At 42.6% G+C, this 19,353-nt stretch overlaps 1 protein-coding gene across 3 annotated transcripts in view; it reads right to left on the bottom strand.

Moving 5' to 3' along the window:
* Positions 1–15,024, bottom strand: part of TEC (tec protein tyrosine kinase) — a 113,429-nt gene extending 98,405 nt beyond the window's left edge. The window contains exon 1 of one of the 3 annotated variants that reach the window (XM_037034078.1): positions 14,923–15,024. In XM_037034078.1, coding sequence (XP_036889973.1) covers positions 14,923–14,955 — 33 coding nt within the window. In that variant the 5' untranslated portion in view covers positions 14,956–15,024. Of the gene's footprint in view, positions 1–5,624; positions 5,743–14,610; positions 14,677–14,922 lie in introns of those variants that run through there. The other 2 variants (XM_037034079.1, XM_037034080.1) reach the window with 2 other exon arrangements.
* Positions 15,025–19,353: the final 4,329 nt, after the last annotated feature.

Genomic DNA, 19,353 nt, shown 5'->3' with positions numbered 1-19,353 from the left:
ACAGCTCTGAGAGTTGTAGTATTCTATAAAATAGTTTGAGATATATCTTAAGCTTACACTATTTAAGTCATTGTTACCATGATGGTAAATAAAGTTACCTTACTCTTTATGCATAAGGTAATTAAAAGGCCAACTAATTTGATTCACACCTAGTATGCATCTCTTTTCTCCCAGCATCCTTCGCTTCTTCCATTTCCCATTCTCTCTACTCCTGAAGGCTTATTATTCATTTTCTCAAACTACTTTAATTACTCTCCTTCCTTTATAATCAACCCAACAAAGTTTCGGTGTTGTCACTTACAATATCACCCCACCTCTGAAAAGTTTTCAAAGTACTTCCTTTTCTCCTTTTCAAGTCTGTTTCTCCTTTTGCACTCTCCACCCTGAGCCCTCCTTGGGATCATTCCTTCATTTTCAGTAAATGTAATCATGTCATAACCCATCTGGGCTTCCTCTTTCCTACCCCTACTTCCAAGTGTTCAAGCAAGTAAACACATGAATATGTTCACATCTCCATGCCTTTCCCAGAGTTGTTCTCTCTGCCTGGAAGAGCGCCTGTTGAAATCCTATTCATTGTTTAAGGTCCTGATCACAGGTCAGCTCATTTATGAAGTGTCCTTTATTTTCCACTCCTGCCACAATTAACTAGTCCCTTTAACCACCGCTGGCAATTGCACAACTTATCTCAGACATATAAAGTCAGTCATATGGATACAGAGATTATAGAGTTGGGCGAGAAGACTAGGAACCAGGTAAGTCTATCAAGGATGATAGCCAAGAGGATGGTGGCAAAAGCAGAAACCAGGAGGATATTTGCATGAGCACCTTGAACTCTAAAGGAGAAAGGGTTTCTGCATTACTTGCAGGCAGCACAGGGAAGCCAGGGGAAGGCCACGACCCGAGAGAGCTGCAGAGAAGGGAGTGTTCTCATTCTGTGAAGAGGCTGGGGGGTGTGGGAGAGTTGATTCACAATGGAACAATGCCCTCAGAGGGCCCCCAGAAAGATTTGGAAGGAAGCCAGTAGAAGCATGGAAGTTCAGAATCATAGGAAAGTTGAGACTACAGCAGAAGACAGCTGATCAGAAAGGCTGGGAGCCAAGAAATGGGGGATTAGAGGCAAAGCCTTGGCCAAAGCTGGCTGAGATCCCAGATGGTGTCAGAGGCCAGATGAGTTAGGCATTTGACAGTTTTTGATCAGAATTCAAAAGGAGGTCGGTGAGTAATTTTTCTAATGTCTATGAAGAACATATTTCTCTACTGCTCATGGCATAATTCTGATCCTAGTGTGTGGGCTATGCCCTGACGGTAAGGGTGTAGGGAGTGGTGAGGAGGGGATGGGTGTGGCATCTCCTTTCACTAGGGCAGGACTCACAGCCCTAAAAAAAGAGGAAGCAAGTCAAACTCGAACAGTATATGAGGATCTAAGGCCTTTAGGCACAATACAAGCAACAGCAGGCACCCAGGCCAGAGAAGGAGTAAGGCTCACCCAAAAGTAGATAGAGAAGGGTGATACGGACTCCAACCCAGGAGAAGTCTATATATTAGGCAAGCTCTTTTCTTGCAAATCCTGTAACTACACTGAAGCAGACAATAACAAAATGTCTGGGCTCACATAACAGGGAAGTCCTGGAATGCTTCAGGCACACCGAAATCCTGGGATTCAGATGCTGCTGCCTCTCACCCTTTGCTGGCCTCATTCATTCTCTCCTTCCAACAGCTTCCTGCAGGCAGCAGGCAAAGACGGTCACCAGGAGCTCCAGGTTACATCACTCTAGCAGCAAAAAAAAAAAAATCTCACAGGGAAAAGAATGCCTCCTCTCCTAAACTGGAGCAGAAAAGGAGCCTGACTGAGTGAGCCTGGGTCATGTGCTAATCTCAGAACCAATCACTGGGTCAGGTGGAAGCACTTCCCAGATTGGCTAAAGCTAAGTCACACGACCATGGGTTATCATGTGCCCCGCCCAAACTACAGAAACTGGGATGGAGAAGTTCCCCAAAGGAAAGAGTCTGGGTAAATAATAATTCCACGATAGTGTGGTCACTTGTCAGTCAGGTTCCAGATACCAAAAGAGAAGCCTGCTCCTGCTATTTAAAGTACAAAAGGGCTTTGAAGTCAGACAGAACTGGTTTTAAATTTCAACTTTGACACTAGCCATGTGACCTCAGGTAAATTACTTAATTGCTCAGTGCCTCAGTTTCCTCCTTATAAAATGGGGATAATATAGTACCCATCTCCTAGAGATGTCTGGAAAGATGAAATAAAATAATACATATAAATTGCTAGGCATACTGCTTGATTCAAAGTGATCAATAAGTGGTAGCTATTATTAGTAATAACGACAATTATTTTTATTCCGAACAAGGGTATCCCATGAAGGGAGACTCAGTGAAAGAGAGCCACATCAGCATTTGGATAAATCAGTGCTAGGCCAAGTTCCATTAAGGAAAACCGAGAATACAGTACAGGGGCCTGAGTGAACACTGAGATACAAATCAGTAAGTTCGGTAAGCACCTATTGTGTGTCAGGAACTAGGGATACAATTATGAATAAGACATATGGCTCCAAGATAAACTACCATGAAGAGTAACTATAGCTTTACGACGTTATTGGGTGGTAGGGAGGAGAGGTTGACTAAAGCTGCTTCATTACTTTTAAGCACAGGCTGTGGGCACTGGGAAGGGGCTGAGTGTGCAACTCCACAACGCCTGCGCCCAACTGTTAGAATGCCAGGAGCAGAAGAGCTACAATCGCCCCCACCCCACTCCGGCCAAATGCCTTTGTATGAATTAGGAACAAGTATCTCTTCCTTTAAAAACTTTACTTCCATCTTCAAAAACAAGTCACAGCAAATAAACAAAGCAACTAGATGTGCAATGTGAATGACATCCCAGAGTTCTGCAGTGCACACTTGTACGCGGTAGCCCAGGGCACGGGCAGTGACGATGAGGTGGAGGTTAAGGAAGTTAGGGGTGGTGATGGAGTGTCTGGGAGTTGCTGGGCTTTTGGAAACAGAGAATAACATTTTTCTGTTTATTTTTATGATAAAAATACAACCTTTTTATGTTTATGAAAAATACATATATAATTTTTTTTCAAGCTATATGAGAAAGTTTATTTAGAAAGTCCCACAGGTAGAAAGAAGTGAGCCAGCTGGGCTGTATGGGCTCAGGAAACAAGTTACGGAGGCTTAGCGTTTAGGAGAAGGAGAGCAGAGGCACCAGGCCTGGGGGAAGGAGAGGAGAAAGGTCTGGGTGTGCTCCAGGGCGTGCGCAGGGAGGGAACAGCAGCTTCTGCTGTAGAGCTGGGCTGTTCAACAGGGTAGCCACTTACCTCGAATAGCTACTGGGCTGGAAATCTGGCTACTGCAACAGAAGAACTAAAGTTTTTACTTAATTTTAATCTTAAATGTAAAAATGAAAGAATATATTTTTCCATTAACCACAAGTTTATTGTTTGGTTGGACTAGATCTCATTCTATCCACTGCCCTGCATGTGATATGATATTGCATTGCACTGTCTTGTATTGTTCATATCCTGAGTTGCTTCTGATATCTCATTAGTAATTTGATTACATGAAATTATAATATTTTTACATATTGGCTTATAAAAAACACTTAAAATTAATTTCCCCTGTTGCACTTTGCCTTTTTAATGTCCCTACTGGAAATTCATAAATTATATATCTGACACACAGAATATTTCTATTTGACAGTGCTGCTATGAAGACATCTTAGATCAAAAGTGTTAAGGGGCCCTGGCTGGTGTGGCTCAGTGGTCTGAGTGCAGGCCTGCGAACCAAAGGGTCGCCGGGTCAATTCCCAGTCAGGGCACATGCCTGGGTTGTGGGCCAGGTCTCCGGCAGGGGATGTGTGAGAAGCAAACAGACATTGATGTTTCTGTCCCTGCCTTTCTCCCTCCCTTTCCTTCTCTCTAAAAATAAATAAATAACATCTTGGAGTGATACCCAGAGGAAGAGTTGCAATTGTTTTGTTTGAAGCAGACCTTCGCATTTTCTTCTAAGTTGTTCAACTCTGTTTACCAGGAGAGAAAATTAGAGACGGGAAGGAGAGGAATGTAGTTCAGGGAGTAGAGCTCAGCAGAGCTCTAAGAGTCCCCTGTGGAGACCAACTGTCGTTCTGGACTCTGGCTCCACTACTTAACCAAATCTCCAGAACCTTCTGGTGCTTCAGGCTCTCCCACAGAGCCTCACACATCTTCTGTGCTCCATAAACATTAACTATTGCGGGAAGTGCAGCATTATTTGGGGATAAGGATGGTGCAAATAAATGGTCTCCCTGTTGGCCCCGGTATAAGAGGACACACCCTGTCTGTATGTCTCTCAGCATTTGTCTTTCTAGACTGAAGAGTGGCATGAGGGTATTTTACTCCATCTTCTGTGCCACTAATAAATACAGTTGCTTTTCTCTAAGTCCATTATATCTTCTAAGTACACAGATGAAGCTCTTTTAGACACTGAAATGTCATGCAAGTGGAGTAAGATGGCATTTCTGAATTATCAGCTTTTTGTTATTCCAAGTCATACACTTAGTGAACATCTTCAGTTAAGAGTTTACAATAATATTGTAATTTCTTTCTTGAGTAAAGAACTGGAGGCCCACCGGCATGTACAAATGGATTCATTTTCTCTAAATGCCTTCTTTACCACTTCCCTGTCACTTTGCATGAACTTGAGAACAGTAGTCTGACTTTTTAGTGTCCCGGTAGGTTCACGTAGACCAGAACAGTCAAACTCATTTTCCTGGGGGGCCACATCAGCCTGGGGGCTGCCTTCTAAGAAATGAAATAATTTTAGGACCATGTAAATGTAACTACTGCTTGACTTGAAATTACATTCGGCCCTTTGAAGGCAACCGCGAGGCGGATGTGGCCCCCAGTGAAAATGAGTTTGATGCTCCTGACGTAGATTGCACACTTGGAGTTTACCCTGTGTGTTCCCTCTTTTACATTGTTTATTTTCAAAAAATAATTATTATACTAGTTCACTAACATTTATAGCCCGAAAAAGGTACATCTACGCCTAACTCTGTTCTGTCTCTGTCGCCTCACCAGACCTGATTGTAAAAACACTTCTCCCAACCTTCCACTGACTTGACTCATTTAACAGCCTTTGTGGACAGTTTTCCCAAAATCACTCTGAAAGTCAGTTTATCCCTAACCTCCATAATCACCTAGTGCTCTTTAAACACTTTAGTAAATTTGTCAAACATGATTCTTCCTTACAAAGAAGTAGCAAAATTTAAATTTTTGAGGGGAAAATATAAGGATGCACATTATACATGGGCAGTACTAATTCTGTATCTATAAATGTTTTTAATTTTATTTATGCTTATGTGTTAAAAGTATAGCTCTAGAAAGCAATCACAATATCCATATGCAAAATAATACCAATATTGTAATTACTATGTCACGATAATCAGTTTTGTTTCTATATATAAATAAATAAAAGCTTGAATTAAAAAATTAAAATGAAAGATTTTTTCCTGAAAGTTTGGGCCAAAAACATGGGTGCGCATTATACACCAGAGTGCATTAGACACAGCAAAATATAGTACATTTGCTTAAAAACTGTTAAATCCATTTTCCCGGTACATAAACACTCACACAGAATTTATTTTTGATCCTACTTGTTCTACAAAGCTCAGGACGAATTCCATAGACACTACTTAAATTTACCCTCTGATTCTCAGCAAGCCATTATCCTCCATGAGACTCACTTTTCTCATCTATAAAATGTGCATAATATAGAAGTCCTTTGCCAAACAGAACAAGCCATCTCATTATTTATGAATGTGTCTAATGCCCTCTGAGAACAGCTCAAAGTCCCTTTATAAGCATTAGGCCATGAATCTTTCTGGCGTGAATTGTTAATCATGTGTCGTTATTCTTTGTTTAATAGAAGAAAAACCTAGGGCATGGCAACACAATGCCAGTTAATAACTGGCTGAGAAATCTAGCCCAGACTCCAAACATTAGACAGAAAGACAACAGGGGAGAAATCTGAATAGGAATCCACTCTGCTCTGGTTCTTTATCAAGAAATTACATTAATGCAAAATACCCTAACGTTGCTGGGCTGTCCTGCACCCCTGCTTCCTCATGCAGCCCAGGAATGTGGAGATGGGTGGGGGGGCTGGAGTCCCCATGGACCTACAGAGCCCTCCTCCCCACTCACAGGAAGGCTCACGAACACTAGACAAGGTACTGAGGTCAAATACAGTCTCACAGATAACATAACAGCCTCTCCACCTCTAGTGCCTATTCCCTGGACACTTTTCCTACCCAACATCCAACAAAATGAAATTATCAATGAGAATGCAGCCTCTGCAGATGGATCTGTCACGTGACCCTGGCTTCACTATCTGACCCATTTACAACTGGGTACGTAACACGGCTTTTACACCTCCAGCTAAACCTGTGTCCTCATGCAAAAGATACTCTTGACCTAATAGATTTTTTAAAAGAGCGTAACAACCACCCATAACTTTGCATAAGTAGTAAGCTTTTTCAAATTATTATTTTGTGCCCTTGTGACAAAGATCAACAGAAGCTAGAAATCCTTAATCCTAAAGTGGTATTTTGAAATATACCCCAAGGAAATAATCCCCCCAAAGGAAGAAATATATATTAACACTACATATTAAAAACAAAGTTGGGGGGAGAACAACCCTGAATGTCCAACAATTAGGAGGTGGTTCAAAACACCACTGCATGTTAACATGAGGGACCACCACTGAGCTACTATCAATGATCATCACTCCTGCAAGAAAAAGCCTGTATGAAATAATAGTATCCAAAGATGTTTGGACTCATTATAACCTCATAAAGTAATGGCATATACACATACATATACATAAAAAATAGAATTTGGAGTTACATATACAGAGGCACACAATGCTCCTTATGTTAATTATTTTCTAGAAAGTTGCTAAAGATTTTTGAAAAGTCAAATGATAGAGATGACTGAGCTGAAGTTCATCAAGATCCTAACACGATTTTTATGTCGTTCTCATTTCTTCTATGTAAGCTTCCGTATTGCTTACATTTTTAACAGTAAACATATAAAACAACATTTTTTAATGATGGCAGAGAGAACCCAAGGAGCTCACTGAGACCTGGAGAATCTCAGTGGCATCCAGAGATCAATCCTCAGTCTGGGGAAGACAGCAGGGTGGCTCACCAGCCTCTGAGCCCAAAACACTTTTTTCAGCTACAGCTCTAAAACCTATGAACAAGGATTTTTTAGTGCAATGCTTCTAGAACTGATCTAGTTATGTGACAATTTAACCAGCTGACAATCCTTTAAAAATTTTAAAAGCATACCTAAGTTTACATATCTAAGAGCACTCATAACTCAGTTAAATTGTATTTCTGGTTCTCTGCATGGTTAAAGGATCAAGCATTTCTATCACTCAAAGCACAAGGATAGGAAACAAAGCCAACTGTTTTCTGTCAAACAAATGATCTCTGTGGTAAAAACGACTTTTATTGCATGCTTAAATCATATTTGCAGGAAAATGAACTCTAAAGTCACTCCTTCATAGGAAAAAAACCCCACAATCTCATTTTTGTGGTGATTGTGAGAAGACCCCACAAGCGGTGGTTGAAACATAACACTGGGGGGGACACATGAGGATGTGAGAGTTTCCAAGGAACTAAGGGAAAGGCACTACTGGACCTCTGCTCAAGGTAAAGACACGTTAAATTTTTCCTACTAAATTAGGCTATTCCTTCACAACATTTAAAGATAAAGGGCGTGGGGTGTTTGACAGGGATTCTACACTGGAAGTATCTCATATAGTAGATGACAATTTAAAGACTCACTTTTTTAAAATTTATTTAATTATTTTTCAAGTACGGTTTTCTGTCTATTACTCCCATCCCATCCCACCCCCCATGCTCCCCCCTCCCTCCCATTTCCACCCTTTTCAGTTGTTGTCCATGTATCCTTTATATAGGTTCCTCTAAATCCCTCCTCTATTTTCCCTGAAATTCCTTCCCCTCTTCCCTGTGGTCACTGTCAGCCTGTTCTCTATTTCAGTGTCTTTGGTTATATTTTGCTTGCTTGTTTGTTTTGTTGTTTAGCTTCCTGTTAGAGGTGAGATCATATGGTATTTGTCCTTCAACACCTGGCTTATTTCACTCAGCATAATGCTTTCCAGTTCCATCCATGTTGTTGCAAAAGGTAGGAGCTCCTTCTTTCTTTCTGCAGCATAAAATTCCATTGTGTATATGTACCATAGTTTTTTGATCCATTCATTTACTGACGGGCACCTAGGTTGCTTCCAACTCTTGGCTATTGTAAATTGTGCTGCTATGAACATTGGGGTGCATAGGTTCTTTGGGATTGGTGTTTTAGGGTTCTTAGGATACAATCCCAGCAGTGGAATTGCTGGGTCAAAAGGCAAGTCCAATTTTAGTTTTCTGAGAAAATTCCATACTGTTTTCCATAATGGTTGTACCAGTCTGCAATCCCACCAACAGTGGACCAGAGTCCCCTTTTCCCCACACCCTCTCCAACATTTGTTGTTTATTGCTTTGTTTATGATAGCCATTCTCACCGGTGTAAAGTGGTATCTCATTGTGGTTTTAGTTTGCACCTCTCTGATAGCTAGCGATATTGAGCATCTTTTCATGTGTCTCTGGATCCTCTGTATGTCCTCCTTGGAGAAGTGCCTGTTCAAGTCCTTTCCCCATTTTTTAATTGAGTCAGTTGTAAAGACTCACTTTGATACAATGTAGCTAAGCACTTCAAAAGTACTTTTAAACTAAAAAATAAATGGCATAGAGTTCCAAAAGGAAGTATGAATAGAGTGCTGAAATCCAACGAGGTCTTCCGCCTTTAAAAACATAAAACTCACCAGAGTAGACAAAGTGATGAGCACACCTTCTTCCCAGCCTCCAAACACCACTCTTAGCCATAAAAACCAAGACAATCACAACATTATGCTAAGGAAAACTATATGGATGGAAAAATATTATAATAATAGTATTTGTTGTCCTTTTGAGAATATTTTCAATGAAAAATATTTCTAAATAATAAGAAACAATATTAAATTGAGTGCTCTATGTGTCAGTCTACACTGCCAAAGTGAAGTGAAAGTCTATTCAAGAATTTAGGAACTTCCGGTCAAGATGGAGGCATAAGTAGATACACTTTGCTTCCTCACACAACCAAAAGAAGGACAACAAATTTAAAAAAAAAAAAAAAAACAACCAGAACTGCCAGAAAACCAAACTGTACAGAAGTCTGACAACCAAGCAGTTAAAGAAGAAACATTTATCCAGACAGGTAGGAGGAGAGGACACGAGCATCCGGGTTAAAGAAGACACATGGCAAGGCAACACACAAGGCTGCATGAGGTGGTGGCTGGTGGACCAGGTGGTCCCACACTCATGTGCAGATAAGCTGGGAGGTACAACTGTGGGGTAAGACAGACAACACAAGCCAAGATTCCAGCAGAGAAAATCAAAGCCTCAAAATCTCTCTGGTTGTAAAAATCTATGGGGGTTGCAGCAGTGGGAGAAACACCCAGCCTCCTAGGAGAGTTTATTGGAAAGACCCACAGGGTCCTAGAATGTACCCCACCCACCTGAGAATCAGCACCAGAAGGGCCCGATTTGCTTATGGGTAGCAGGGGAAATGAGTGAAAGTGGGGTGAAAGCCAAGCAAACAGCATTGCTCCCTCTCTGACCCCCACATACAGAGCCACAATGCAGTGACCTGGGAAGAACTGAAAGCTATGCAAAGTGAAATTAAAAAAATATACAGGGGCCTGTATATTTTTCCTTCCCTTCACTTGGAAGAGACTGAAATCAGGACTGAAAAAATGATTTGGAGCAGAAGGAAGAAATAAACATTCAACCAGAACAGAATGAAGAAACAAGAATACAAAAAAAAAAAACAAAACAAAACAAGGAGAGGCTTTGGAACCTCTGGGACAACTTTAAACATCCCAACATCTGAATCACAAGGGTGCCAGAAGGAGAAGAACAAGAGCAAGAAATGGAAAACTTATTTGTAAAAACAATGAAGGAGAACTTCCCCAATCTGGTGAAGAAAATTGACTCAAGAAGTACAGGAAGCTCAGAGAGCCCCAAAGAAATTGGACCCAAGTAGGAAGACACCTAGACACATCATAATTAAATTACCCAAGATTAAAAATAAGGAGAGAATCTTAAAAGCAGCAAGAGAAAAGGAGACAGTTACCTACAAAGGAATTCCCATCAGACTATCAAGTGATTTCTCAAAAGAAACCTTATGGGCAAGAAGGGGCTGGAAAGAAGTACTCAAAGTCATAAAAGGCAGGACCTACATCCAAGATGATTCTATCCAGCAAAGCTATCATTTAGAATGGAAGGGCAAATAGTTTCCCAGATAAGATGAAGCTTAAGGAGTTCATTATCACCAAGCCCTTATTATATAAAATGTTAAAGGGTCTTATCTAAGAAAAAGATAAAAAAACATGTATAGTAAAATGATAGCAAACTCACAATTATTAACAACCACACCTAAAACAATAACAAACTGAGGAAACAACTAGAACAGGAACAGAATCACAGAAATGGAGATCATGTGGAGGGTTATCAGTGGTGATGGGGAGGAGGGAGAATGGGGAAAAAGCACAGGGAATAAAAAGCATAATTGGTAGTTACAAAATAGACGGTTGGGAGTTAAGAATAGTATGGGAAATGGAGAGGCCAAAGAACTTATAGGTACGACCCATGGACATGAACTAAGGGGTGGGGGGATGCTGATGGGAGGGGGAATACAGGGCAGAGGGGGGAAAGAGGGGAGAAAAAATGGGACACCTGTAATAGCATAATCAATAAAAATACTCAAAAAAAGAATTTAAAGAATTTAGGCTACAGGGTAAAACTTGAATAATTATAGCCAAATATCTTTTTTTTCCTTTCACTGCCAAGTGTCCACAATTATCTGAATTATCTGGAAGATTCGGTCAGTGCATTAAGTATTTATAAAGCACTGTGTTTTTCCCTCGGAGAGTGTGCAATCCAGCTGAGAAGACAAAAAGAACTTAGATGAAGCTGAGTGCTTTACCTTAGCACATCAGAGCAAAACTCTGCTGCATGGGAAGAGAAATTGCAATGGCTTCAAAGGTTTTACACAGAAAAGGGAGGATGCCTATGGAAAGAGAGAAGAAAGAGCACTGCAGGTATTCCTGCTGGCCAAGCCTGTGTTCATAATGGTGCTTAGTGGGTTCTAGCTGAGTAGGTGGCTTCTAGCCATCTCATCCTTCACTGTCACCCTCCAGACAGCAAGTCACTACTGCACCTCCTGCACTGTAACAAACACAGCATTGGTGTTTTCTGTATTCCCAGTACACAGCCACCATCATGAAAACAGAGCAGAACAATAATCCTCCTACTTCAGTGGAAGGTGACTTGTCATCATTCCTCTGTGCGTAAGCATACAGTCACGTTGACGTTATCACACTACCAGCATAGAATGCTGAAAGGTCACCATGCCTTAAGGAAGCCTGAGGAATGACTCAACTGGCAAAACAGGGCCGGGAAAGTTGTGATGATCCACGAGAAGCAGGGTAGGTCAATCATCTCTGCTCAGCCCAGCCAGAAACAGGAACTTGGCACACATTCCAAGAAGGGCATGAGCTCTGGAACAGGAAGAGAGGATGCTACCGCTGGTAAGGTCATTATTTGATAAACTATAGGGTATAACTTGAATAATTATGTTTCCTTCGAGAAGGAAACAATGGTAACTTCCATTCAGGCCGCATGGTCACCAATGACACCAGGCTCACCTTTAGGATTAAACTATTAGACTTACAGAAGCTGGCCTTCGTTGAGAGGTAAGAGAGTCGAAGGCCAAGCTGACAGAATGAGTCCTAGACAAAGTGAATTTGAGAAATAGTAGCAAGAGCCCCATGACCAGTAAGCTATACATTATCTAAGCTAGGGCCAGAGAGAGGCTTTCCCATGACAAATGTGACCCACTGGGAGTGGATGCTTAGAATGGTAAAAGAATCTGAGGTCCCAACTGGGCTCAGTGAGAGAATTTGCCCGGACTGGGCAGAAAATGTTTATTACTGATAAAGGGAAAAGGGCCGCATAGTGCCATGGCTAAACCATGCTACTCTCTCAGTAGAGGTTAGTTAAGAAATCTATATTCCCCTAAACAAAAGAAAATGTACTTTTCTAGACCACAGCAGCTATGGTCATCTGAGCTCTGAGTTCTGAGTAGTCAAATGTGGTGGGAAAGTTAATAGTTAAAATCCAACCCAGGGAAGGACTGGTTGCGCCAGGGCAGAGCCAACATTGTCAAGGCCAGATGGAGGCAAGTTTGGAGGTGAAGGGGAAGACGAAGTCCCTCTCCTGTGGGGTTCTTTTCACCAAAGCTATTCTCATGGCACAATCCCATGCTACAGGGTAATTTTACAGTTGCCAGTGACCACGGGCCAATTTCACTCCTTCCTAACAGATTTGAATTGCCCAACTTATGATCCTATCCAACCAAGGCAGGTAGCTCCTCAAGTAGCTGGTCTGGGTACAACTTCAGTTACTCTACTTCGCTTGTGTAGCCCGGATGAGAGAAGAGCATAGGAAGGGCGCTCAAACAAGTGACTTGTTGTCAACAGATATTTACTGAGCACTCTCAGGGAACCGGGCACCAGGCTTGAGAGTCAGCACTCCTGTCAATCATGTGGACCAAATCTCCCTGCCCCGTCCAATAAGGTGATTCTCCCTAGGGGTGGCAATCAAGGAGGTGGGTGAGGTGAAAGTCAAGGAGCTAGAAGAGCTGGGGCAGGGAGGGGAGGCACCAACTCCATCAACCCAGGGTGGGGAGTTGGGGGAGGGGTGGTGGAACCTGCAGACAGAGGTGTACTTGGAAGTCCAAAGCCCAGGCTCCCAGCACTCTGGATAGCCACAGGAAGTCAGGGAGACCAACAGTTCTTTCCCCAAGCATAACAGTGGCCAGATACTGCCCACAACCCCTCCAATCACCCTGCCAAGACTCAGCTTCAGGGAGTATTAGGTTGCCATTCTCTGAGCTTTACTTTGATTTGATAAAGCAGGGACCCTGCGGGTGAGTACCTCGCAGTTGCGAAAACATGATGACTACTTTGAGCTTGATACAGAATAAGTAGGTAAACATCAGGTTGAAAGTGCTAGTACATACATTAATATTCTATATTCTTTCCTATTTGGGAAGGTGTGAAAGTTTTAGTTCAAGGACCTATATGGAGCAGAGGTATTGCCAATTAGAGCACAGCACTGACTTGCCTGTGTTTAGAACACTTGCCCTGTACAGTTCTACAAACCAAAATGCACACAGCCTTGTGGGAAGAATCCAGACCATTAACAGAAACACAGTGCCGTAAGCATCATGAACTGGCAAGCGTAGTGATATACTGAGCAGATTAATTGGAGTATGGGCAAAGTATAGGTCTTCTCCAGACAATGAAAATATAACTAAATTAAAAAATACTCTCAAATACATCAGAAAATTACACACACTTTTTTTTCTCCATATAAATTATAGCATTCCATACCGCATACTAGGTGTGATTCTTACCAACTAAGGAGCTACCGATGTCACAAATGAACCTGTTGATCCTAAACTTATTTGGGAAGCCCAATGGTTTGTCAGGATTTTTTTCTTCCCACACCATCCCACTCCCCACCCCTCAACCCCCACCCACCCCAGCTCTTTAGGGGAGAATCATCTGGAAGAAGAGAAATTCTCAGAATTTCCTAAGAGGAAAAATGGGCACTCACTGGAAAAATACAGGATGTATGCTCGAAACACTTAACTGGCTTGTTTAACCTTCAAACCCACTCAGCCACCAACTATCCTGTTGTTCTGAGATCACATTGAGATCAGCCTTTCCAATCAAATAGGCCAGTTTCCAGCGAATGACCATAGATGATAGAGAGTGTTTTCAACCCTGAATTTAGGATCCGAGGAAAAGGGCACATTCCTGGGTCAAGGGCCTAGTTTTTCCCCACATTTACCAAACCCCTGTTTTTAAGAATCAAATACAATTTCCCAGATTTTAAACCATTAAAAAGTGAGCTTGGAGCTTGGAGACTTTTTAAACCATTAAAAAGTGAGCTTGGAGCTTGGAGACATCGGACACCGTGCATTCTGCCAATTCTCAATCAAGTCTGCGCTGTGACCCAAAGCAGAGAGGAGGACTCTACTCTGCCCCGCAGCTGGGAAGTGAACCCAACCCTGAACTTGATTCAGAGCAGCCTCGGCCCCGGGACCTAAGAGGAAAGAGGCGGGTGCTCCTCAGAGGACATCGCCCGCCCCTGCTGGAGCTCCGGAGGTGGAGAGTTGGCTGCTGTCTGGACCGCGCACCTGTCCCTCCTCCCTGGACCAAAGGGGACAGGGTCGCTCACTGGGACGGCATGCCCAGTTCACCAACAATTTTCTCTCCGCGCAAGAGGCGGAGGAGAGAAAAATTCTTCCTCGTTCCACGCGAGTTGTCCCTGGTCAGTCTCTAAACACGTGAAAGCCACTTCTCAGCACGCCCATCCTGGTCCCAACCCTTCCCGGCCAAAGCACCGCAGACCCCCGGCGACCCTGCGGGCCACCACAGTCTTACCTGCTGGCGCGCCTGCTGCGAGCCCGGGAGCCTGCGAAGTCCGGCCTGCGCTGCGGAGTCCACGGCTGGCGCTAGCCAGGCCCGCCCTCGCCCCGCCCACCCGCCCGCTGGGTCCTCGCTCCGCCCCCCCACCCCCCCACCCCCAGCCGGCGGAGACCGGTTCTCCGTCCAGCCACAGGTTTGGGACCAGTGGCCTGACTGTGTCAAGCAGCGTCTGGGATCCCAGAGTGCCCCGAAGTTTCGGGGTGAAACCACAGGGCGTCCCAGGGCTCCCGGACGCCACGCTGGGCCGCCCAGGCCAGAGCTTCCTACCTCGGGAGGAGCGCTCCGCCGAGACTCGGACATCCCCAGCTTGAAAGCAGCCCGAGCAGTGCCGCCTGTGGGCGACAGGGCACTGTCGGAACCAGGGACCGCAACTCCTCTTCCGCTCGGTGGTGGGGGGCCGGGCCGGTGTCACAGTGCAGTGGAGCGACGAGTTTTACCGAAAGAGTAAGTCTTGACGCTGTCAAACCTGAGCAGATCTGATCACGTGTGTTCACATGAAAGTATTAACACTCCTTGCGCTCACTGAAGAGTAAAAAAAAAAAAAAGCATTTATACACGGTGGACAAACGTAGGTTCACAGTTGTCCCATTGAAAAGTAATACAATAATTATAAAGAATAATACAAAAATGAACTCTGCTTCATGTGCTCACAACGGTAAACCCCCTTTTGCACTACCCTGTGTGAGACTGACAAAGGGCCAAGCACCGGCCTAGGTACTCTACGTGAATGTACATGTCTATAATGTTATCAGAATGCCTCATTTTCACTGGCGGAGAAACTGAGGCGCAGAGAAATTAACCAGCCTGCTGTCACCCAACTAGTACATTTAAAAAACTGGATTTCAAATTCAGGTAGTTCTCTTCTGGAGTCTGTACCCTAAACCACTGCTATCCTGACTCCAAAATTCGCATGTCCACCATGTCTCGTGAACTGTAACCATGTAACAGGCTTAAGGAACACAGGACAGGGCTGTGCCCTCGAGGCATTTTATGTTAGTGTGGGGAGAAAGAGTAAGTTAGTTATGTTAGTTTGGTCATCAATGAGTAAGTAAAAATAAAACTTGCATATGTGAAGGCGTCTTGACTGGGATAAAGCAGGGTGATGGCATTGAGAGTGATGGGGTGGGGGCTCCTTTAGACCTGGAGCTCGAAGAGGCTTCTCCACGGAGGTGACAGTGGAGCTGAGAGCATAATGGTGGAACCGGCTGTCAGCCTGAAGAGGAAGAAGAGACCAGCAAGTGTATTAAAAATTATCGTACCTCATGCTTGTTTGGGACCTAACAATAGGCCTTCTTGTAATCATATAAGAGCCCACAGGAGAACTTGATAAGATTCCATTTTACAGGCGGGGGGGCGGGGACCATCCTACAAGTCACAGAGAGTTAAGGACTTGCCTAAAGTCCTACAATGAGGAGAAGTAACCAGTCCTACAATTGTAGGGAGTCCTACAATTCTGGGGGGAGTGGAGAGAGGGCATGGATGTGAAGGAAGGCCTTCTGACTCTCAATCCTTGCTTACTCTGGTGAGGGCCTTGAGTGTAAAGGCCGGTCCTCAGAATGAATTTAGTAAAATTTCTCTTTTGTGATCTATTGCCGTCCCCCAGCCCCTGTTCTCTACTTCCTTTCTTAGTCCGTTCAGGTACTCTGGTTCACAGGTTGACATAAATTTTCGCAAGGCATGTGTTCTTTGGGGAGCAGAAGTAAGGAACCTTCTGAAATTGTATTCAAAAATAAAATGTGTGTATGTGTGCAAAAAGAGAGAGAGAGTGTGTGTGTTGTGTGTTTGTTACCGTTATGTACTTAGGGTAATAAAGTTGGTTTTCTCTCAAGAAAAGTACTCATATACATATATGTATCAGGAGAGGCCTTAGAACTGTCATCAAATTGACCACATAATAATCCCCAGAAAAGCTGTCTTAAGGGGGTTAATTGATATCATAGTGACTAGAAAAACTGATTTCTAACTCACTTTGCCTATGCTAGTTAGGTGATTCTGGTGGCTCATATTTCTGATGTAATGGAAATGAAACAGTCAAACTTTATGAAATTGGAGTGGAAAAAAACCAAATTCTTCATCAAGTTTAAAATTAAAAGAGAGGTGAATGTCACTATTGTCTCTCTTGTTCTCAAGAAAACCAGAGAGGGCTGAACTGTAAACAGAACATGTAGGTCAACATAATTCTTTATCAATAATAGTTGAAGTAGTTTCCATAATGTTATACTGTTTCCTGAAGAAAGCATTCACCATTACATTGTTAATCCAACAGTTAAGTAGGTGGTTGCCACAGGTATGTCATCCCCAAGGCATGGAGTGAAGAGTGCTGGCGAGCTGGGGTGAAAAAAGAGACAAGAAACAGAGACTGGGAGAATTTCAACTACATTGATGAAAAGGTGTAAAACCAAACTCAGGATGTGGTAGGATTTTTTTAAAAGTCCAATCTTTATTATTTCTTATGTGAAAATTTCACATAAGAGTATGAAGTTTGGGTATATAATACAAACGTTTATGTCGGGCAACCATGCAAAGAGGAAATGTGGTAGTGGAATTCAAAAGATTTCTCCCTTTCCTCTAAGGAGAGTCAGCTCTCCTCCAATATTATTACTGACTTGTTTATTCTGATAAAATCGAGATACAGATGGAAAAAAAGGCTTTTTCTGACTTCTTAGAGACAGGACTCCCTTCTTATAAGATATCCCCATGGCATGTGTAAAATGTGTATGTTTAGATGAGCAATGTCAGATTGACAGAACTTCAGTTCCTTAAGAGAAGAAAATGCCTCTTTTTGACTTGCATGTAGATTTCATATTATGGGTGAGGAGATAGCTAGAATCAACCTGGAAAGTTTGTAAATAAAGTGGTGTTTGTATTTGGAGCTTCTCACACTCCTTTTTTGTAAATCTCTGGCTGCTTTTTGTAACTTTCTTCCTGCCAAAAAGGAACCTAGCCCATCCTAGATGAGTAATAAATGCTTGTTGAATGAGTGACTTATGACAACAGTGATGATAATAATGCAGACCTATCTGTCTCTTGCAGAGAATCTGTTCCTACACAGAGATGACTTCATTGCAGTAGTATGATGTGTCTGCCTTCCTTTCCATCACGTACTGAATATAGTTGCTTCTTTGGAACTGCATTGAAGGAAGAAAAAGTTTGTGTTGTTTTTTTTCTTAAAATGTAAATAAAAGGATTTTATTTTTTAATTTTTTTATTGTGGACACTGTTACAGATGCCCCCCATTTTCCCCTGGTTTGCCCTCCTCTACCCAGCCCACCCCAACCTGCACCATCCCACCTCACACCCCCACCCCTGCCTTCACCACACTGCTGTCTGTGCCCATAGGCAACACATATATGCACGTGTGTTCTTTGGCTAATTTCTTCCAGTCCCTTCCACACCCCTCTGATAATATCGATATATTTTCCTTAAACATGTTCCTATTATTAGACATTTAGTTATTTTATTATTATTAGTGATGATATTATGAACATACTTTGTAATGATGCTTTTTCTTTCTTTCGAATGATTTGTCAGCTATTCCTAGGAGTATAATTTTTTATTATGTTAGACACAAAATCAAAAATATATTCCTGGGGCCCTGGCTGGTGTGACTCAGTTGGGCGTCATCCTGCAAAGTGAAAGGTTACTGGTTGGATTCCTGGTCAGAGCACGTGCCCAGGTTGTGGGTTTGGTCCCCAGTCTGGGCACACAGGAAAGGCAACCAATCGGCATTCTCTCTTACATCAGTGTTACTCTCCCTCTCTTTCTCCCTCCCTTCCTCTCTTTCTTTTTTTCTAAATATATTTTATTGATTACGCTATTACAGTTGTCCCATTTTCTCCCCTTCACTTGCCTCCACCCTGCACACCCCCTCCCAGCCACATTCCCCCCTTTAGTTCATGTCCATGTGTCTTAAGTTCTTTAGCTTCTACATCTCCCATAATATTCTTGCCCTCCCCCTACCTATTTTCTACCTTCCGTCTATGCTACTTATTCTCTGTACCTTTCCCCTGACTCTCCTCCTCCCACTGCCCTGTTGCTAACCCTCCATGTGAACCCTTCCTCTCTAAGATTAAAATATATATATATACATTACAATCCTTGGAACACAAAATCAAAAATTACACTCCTGGGAATAGTCAACAAATAAGCCACTCAAAAGAGACCTGGCTGGTGTAGCTCAGTGGATTGAGCGCGGGCCTGCGAACCAGAGGATCACGGTTCGATTCCCAGTCAGGGCACATGCCTGGGTTGCAGGCGGGTTCCCTGCAGGCCAACTCCCAGCAGGGGACGCACAAAAGGCAACCATACATTGATGTTTCTTTCCCTCTCTCCTTCCCCTCTAAAGATAAATAAATAAATAAAATCTTAAAAAAAAATAAGTCACTCAAAAGAAAGAAAAAGCATCATTACAAAGTATGTTTATAATATCATCACTAATAATAATGAAATAATTAAATGTCCAATAACAGGAAAATCTTTAAGCAAAATATATCAGTATTATAGAGTGTCAGACTATCATTAAAAATAATATTTATGTTAATGAAATAGAAATGTAGAGGAGACTATGAACATTAAATGAAGAAAGTAGAACAATGCTTTATGTATTCTATGATTACAACTAAGAAAAAATTTGTGGGAAGAAAACTGTTGCATAGAAAATGAGAATTATGAGGGGATCCCTATGTGCCAGGCTCTGAT

The sequence above is a fragment of the Sturnira hondurensis genome, unplaced genomic scaffold (assembly GCF_014824575.4).
Source record: "Sturnira hondurensis isolate 20B ecotype Veracruz unplaced genomic scaffold, ASM1482457v3 Scaffold0022017, whole genome shotgun sequence".
NCBI lineage: Eukaryota > Metazoa > Chordata > Mammalia > Chiroptera > Phyllostomidae > Sturnira > Sturnira hondurensis.
Note: the sequence above shows the minus strand (reverse complement) of the source record. Positions and strands in the feature narration are given on the sequence as shown.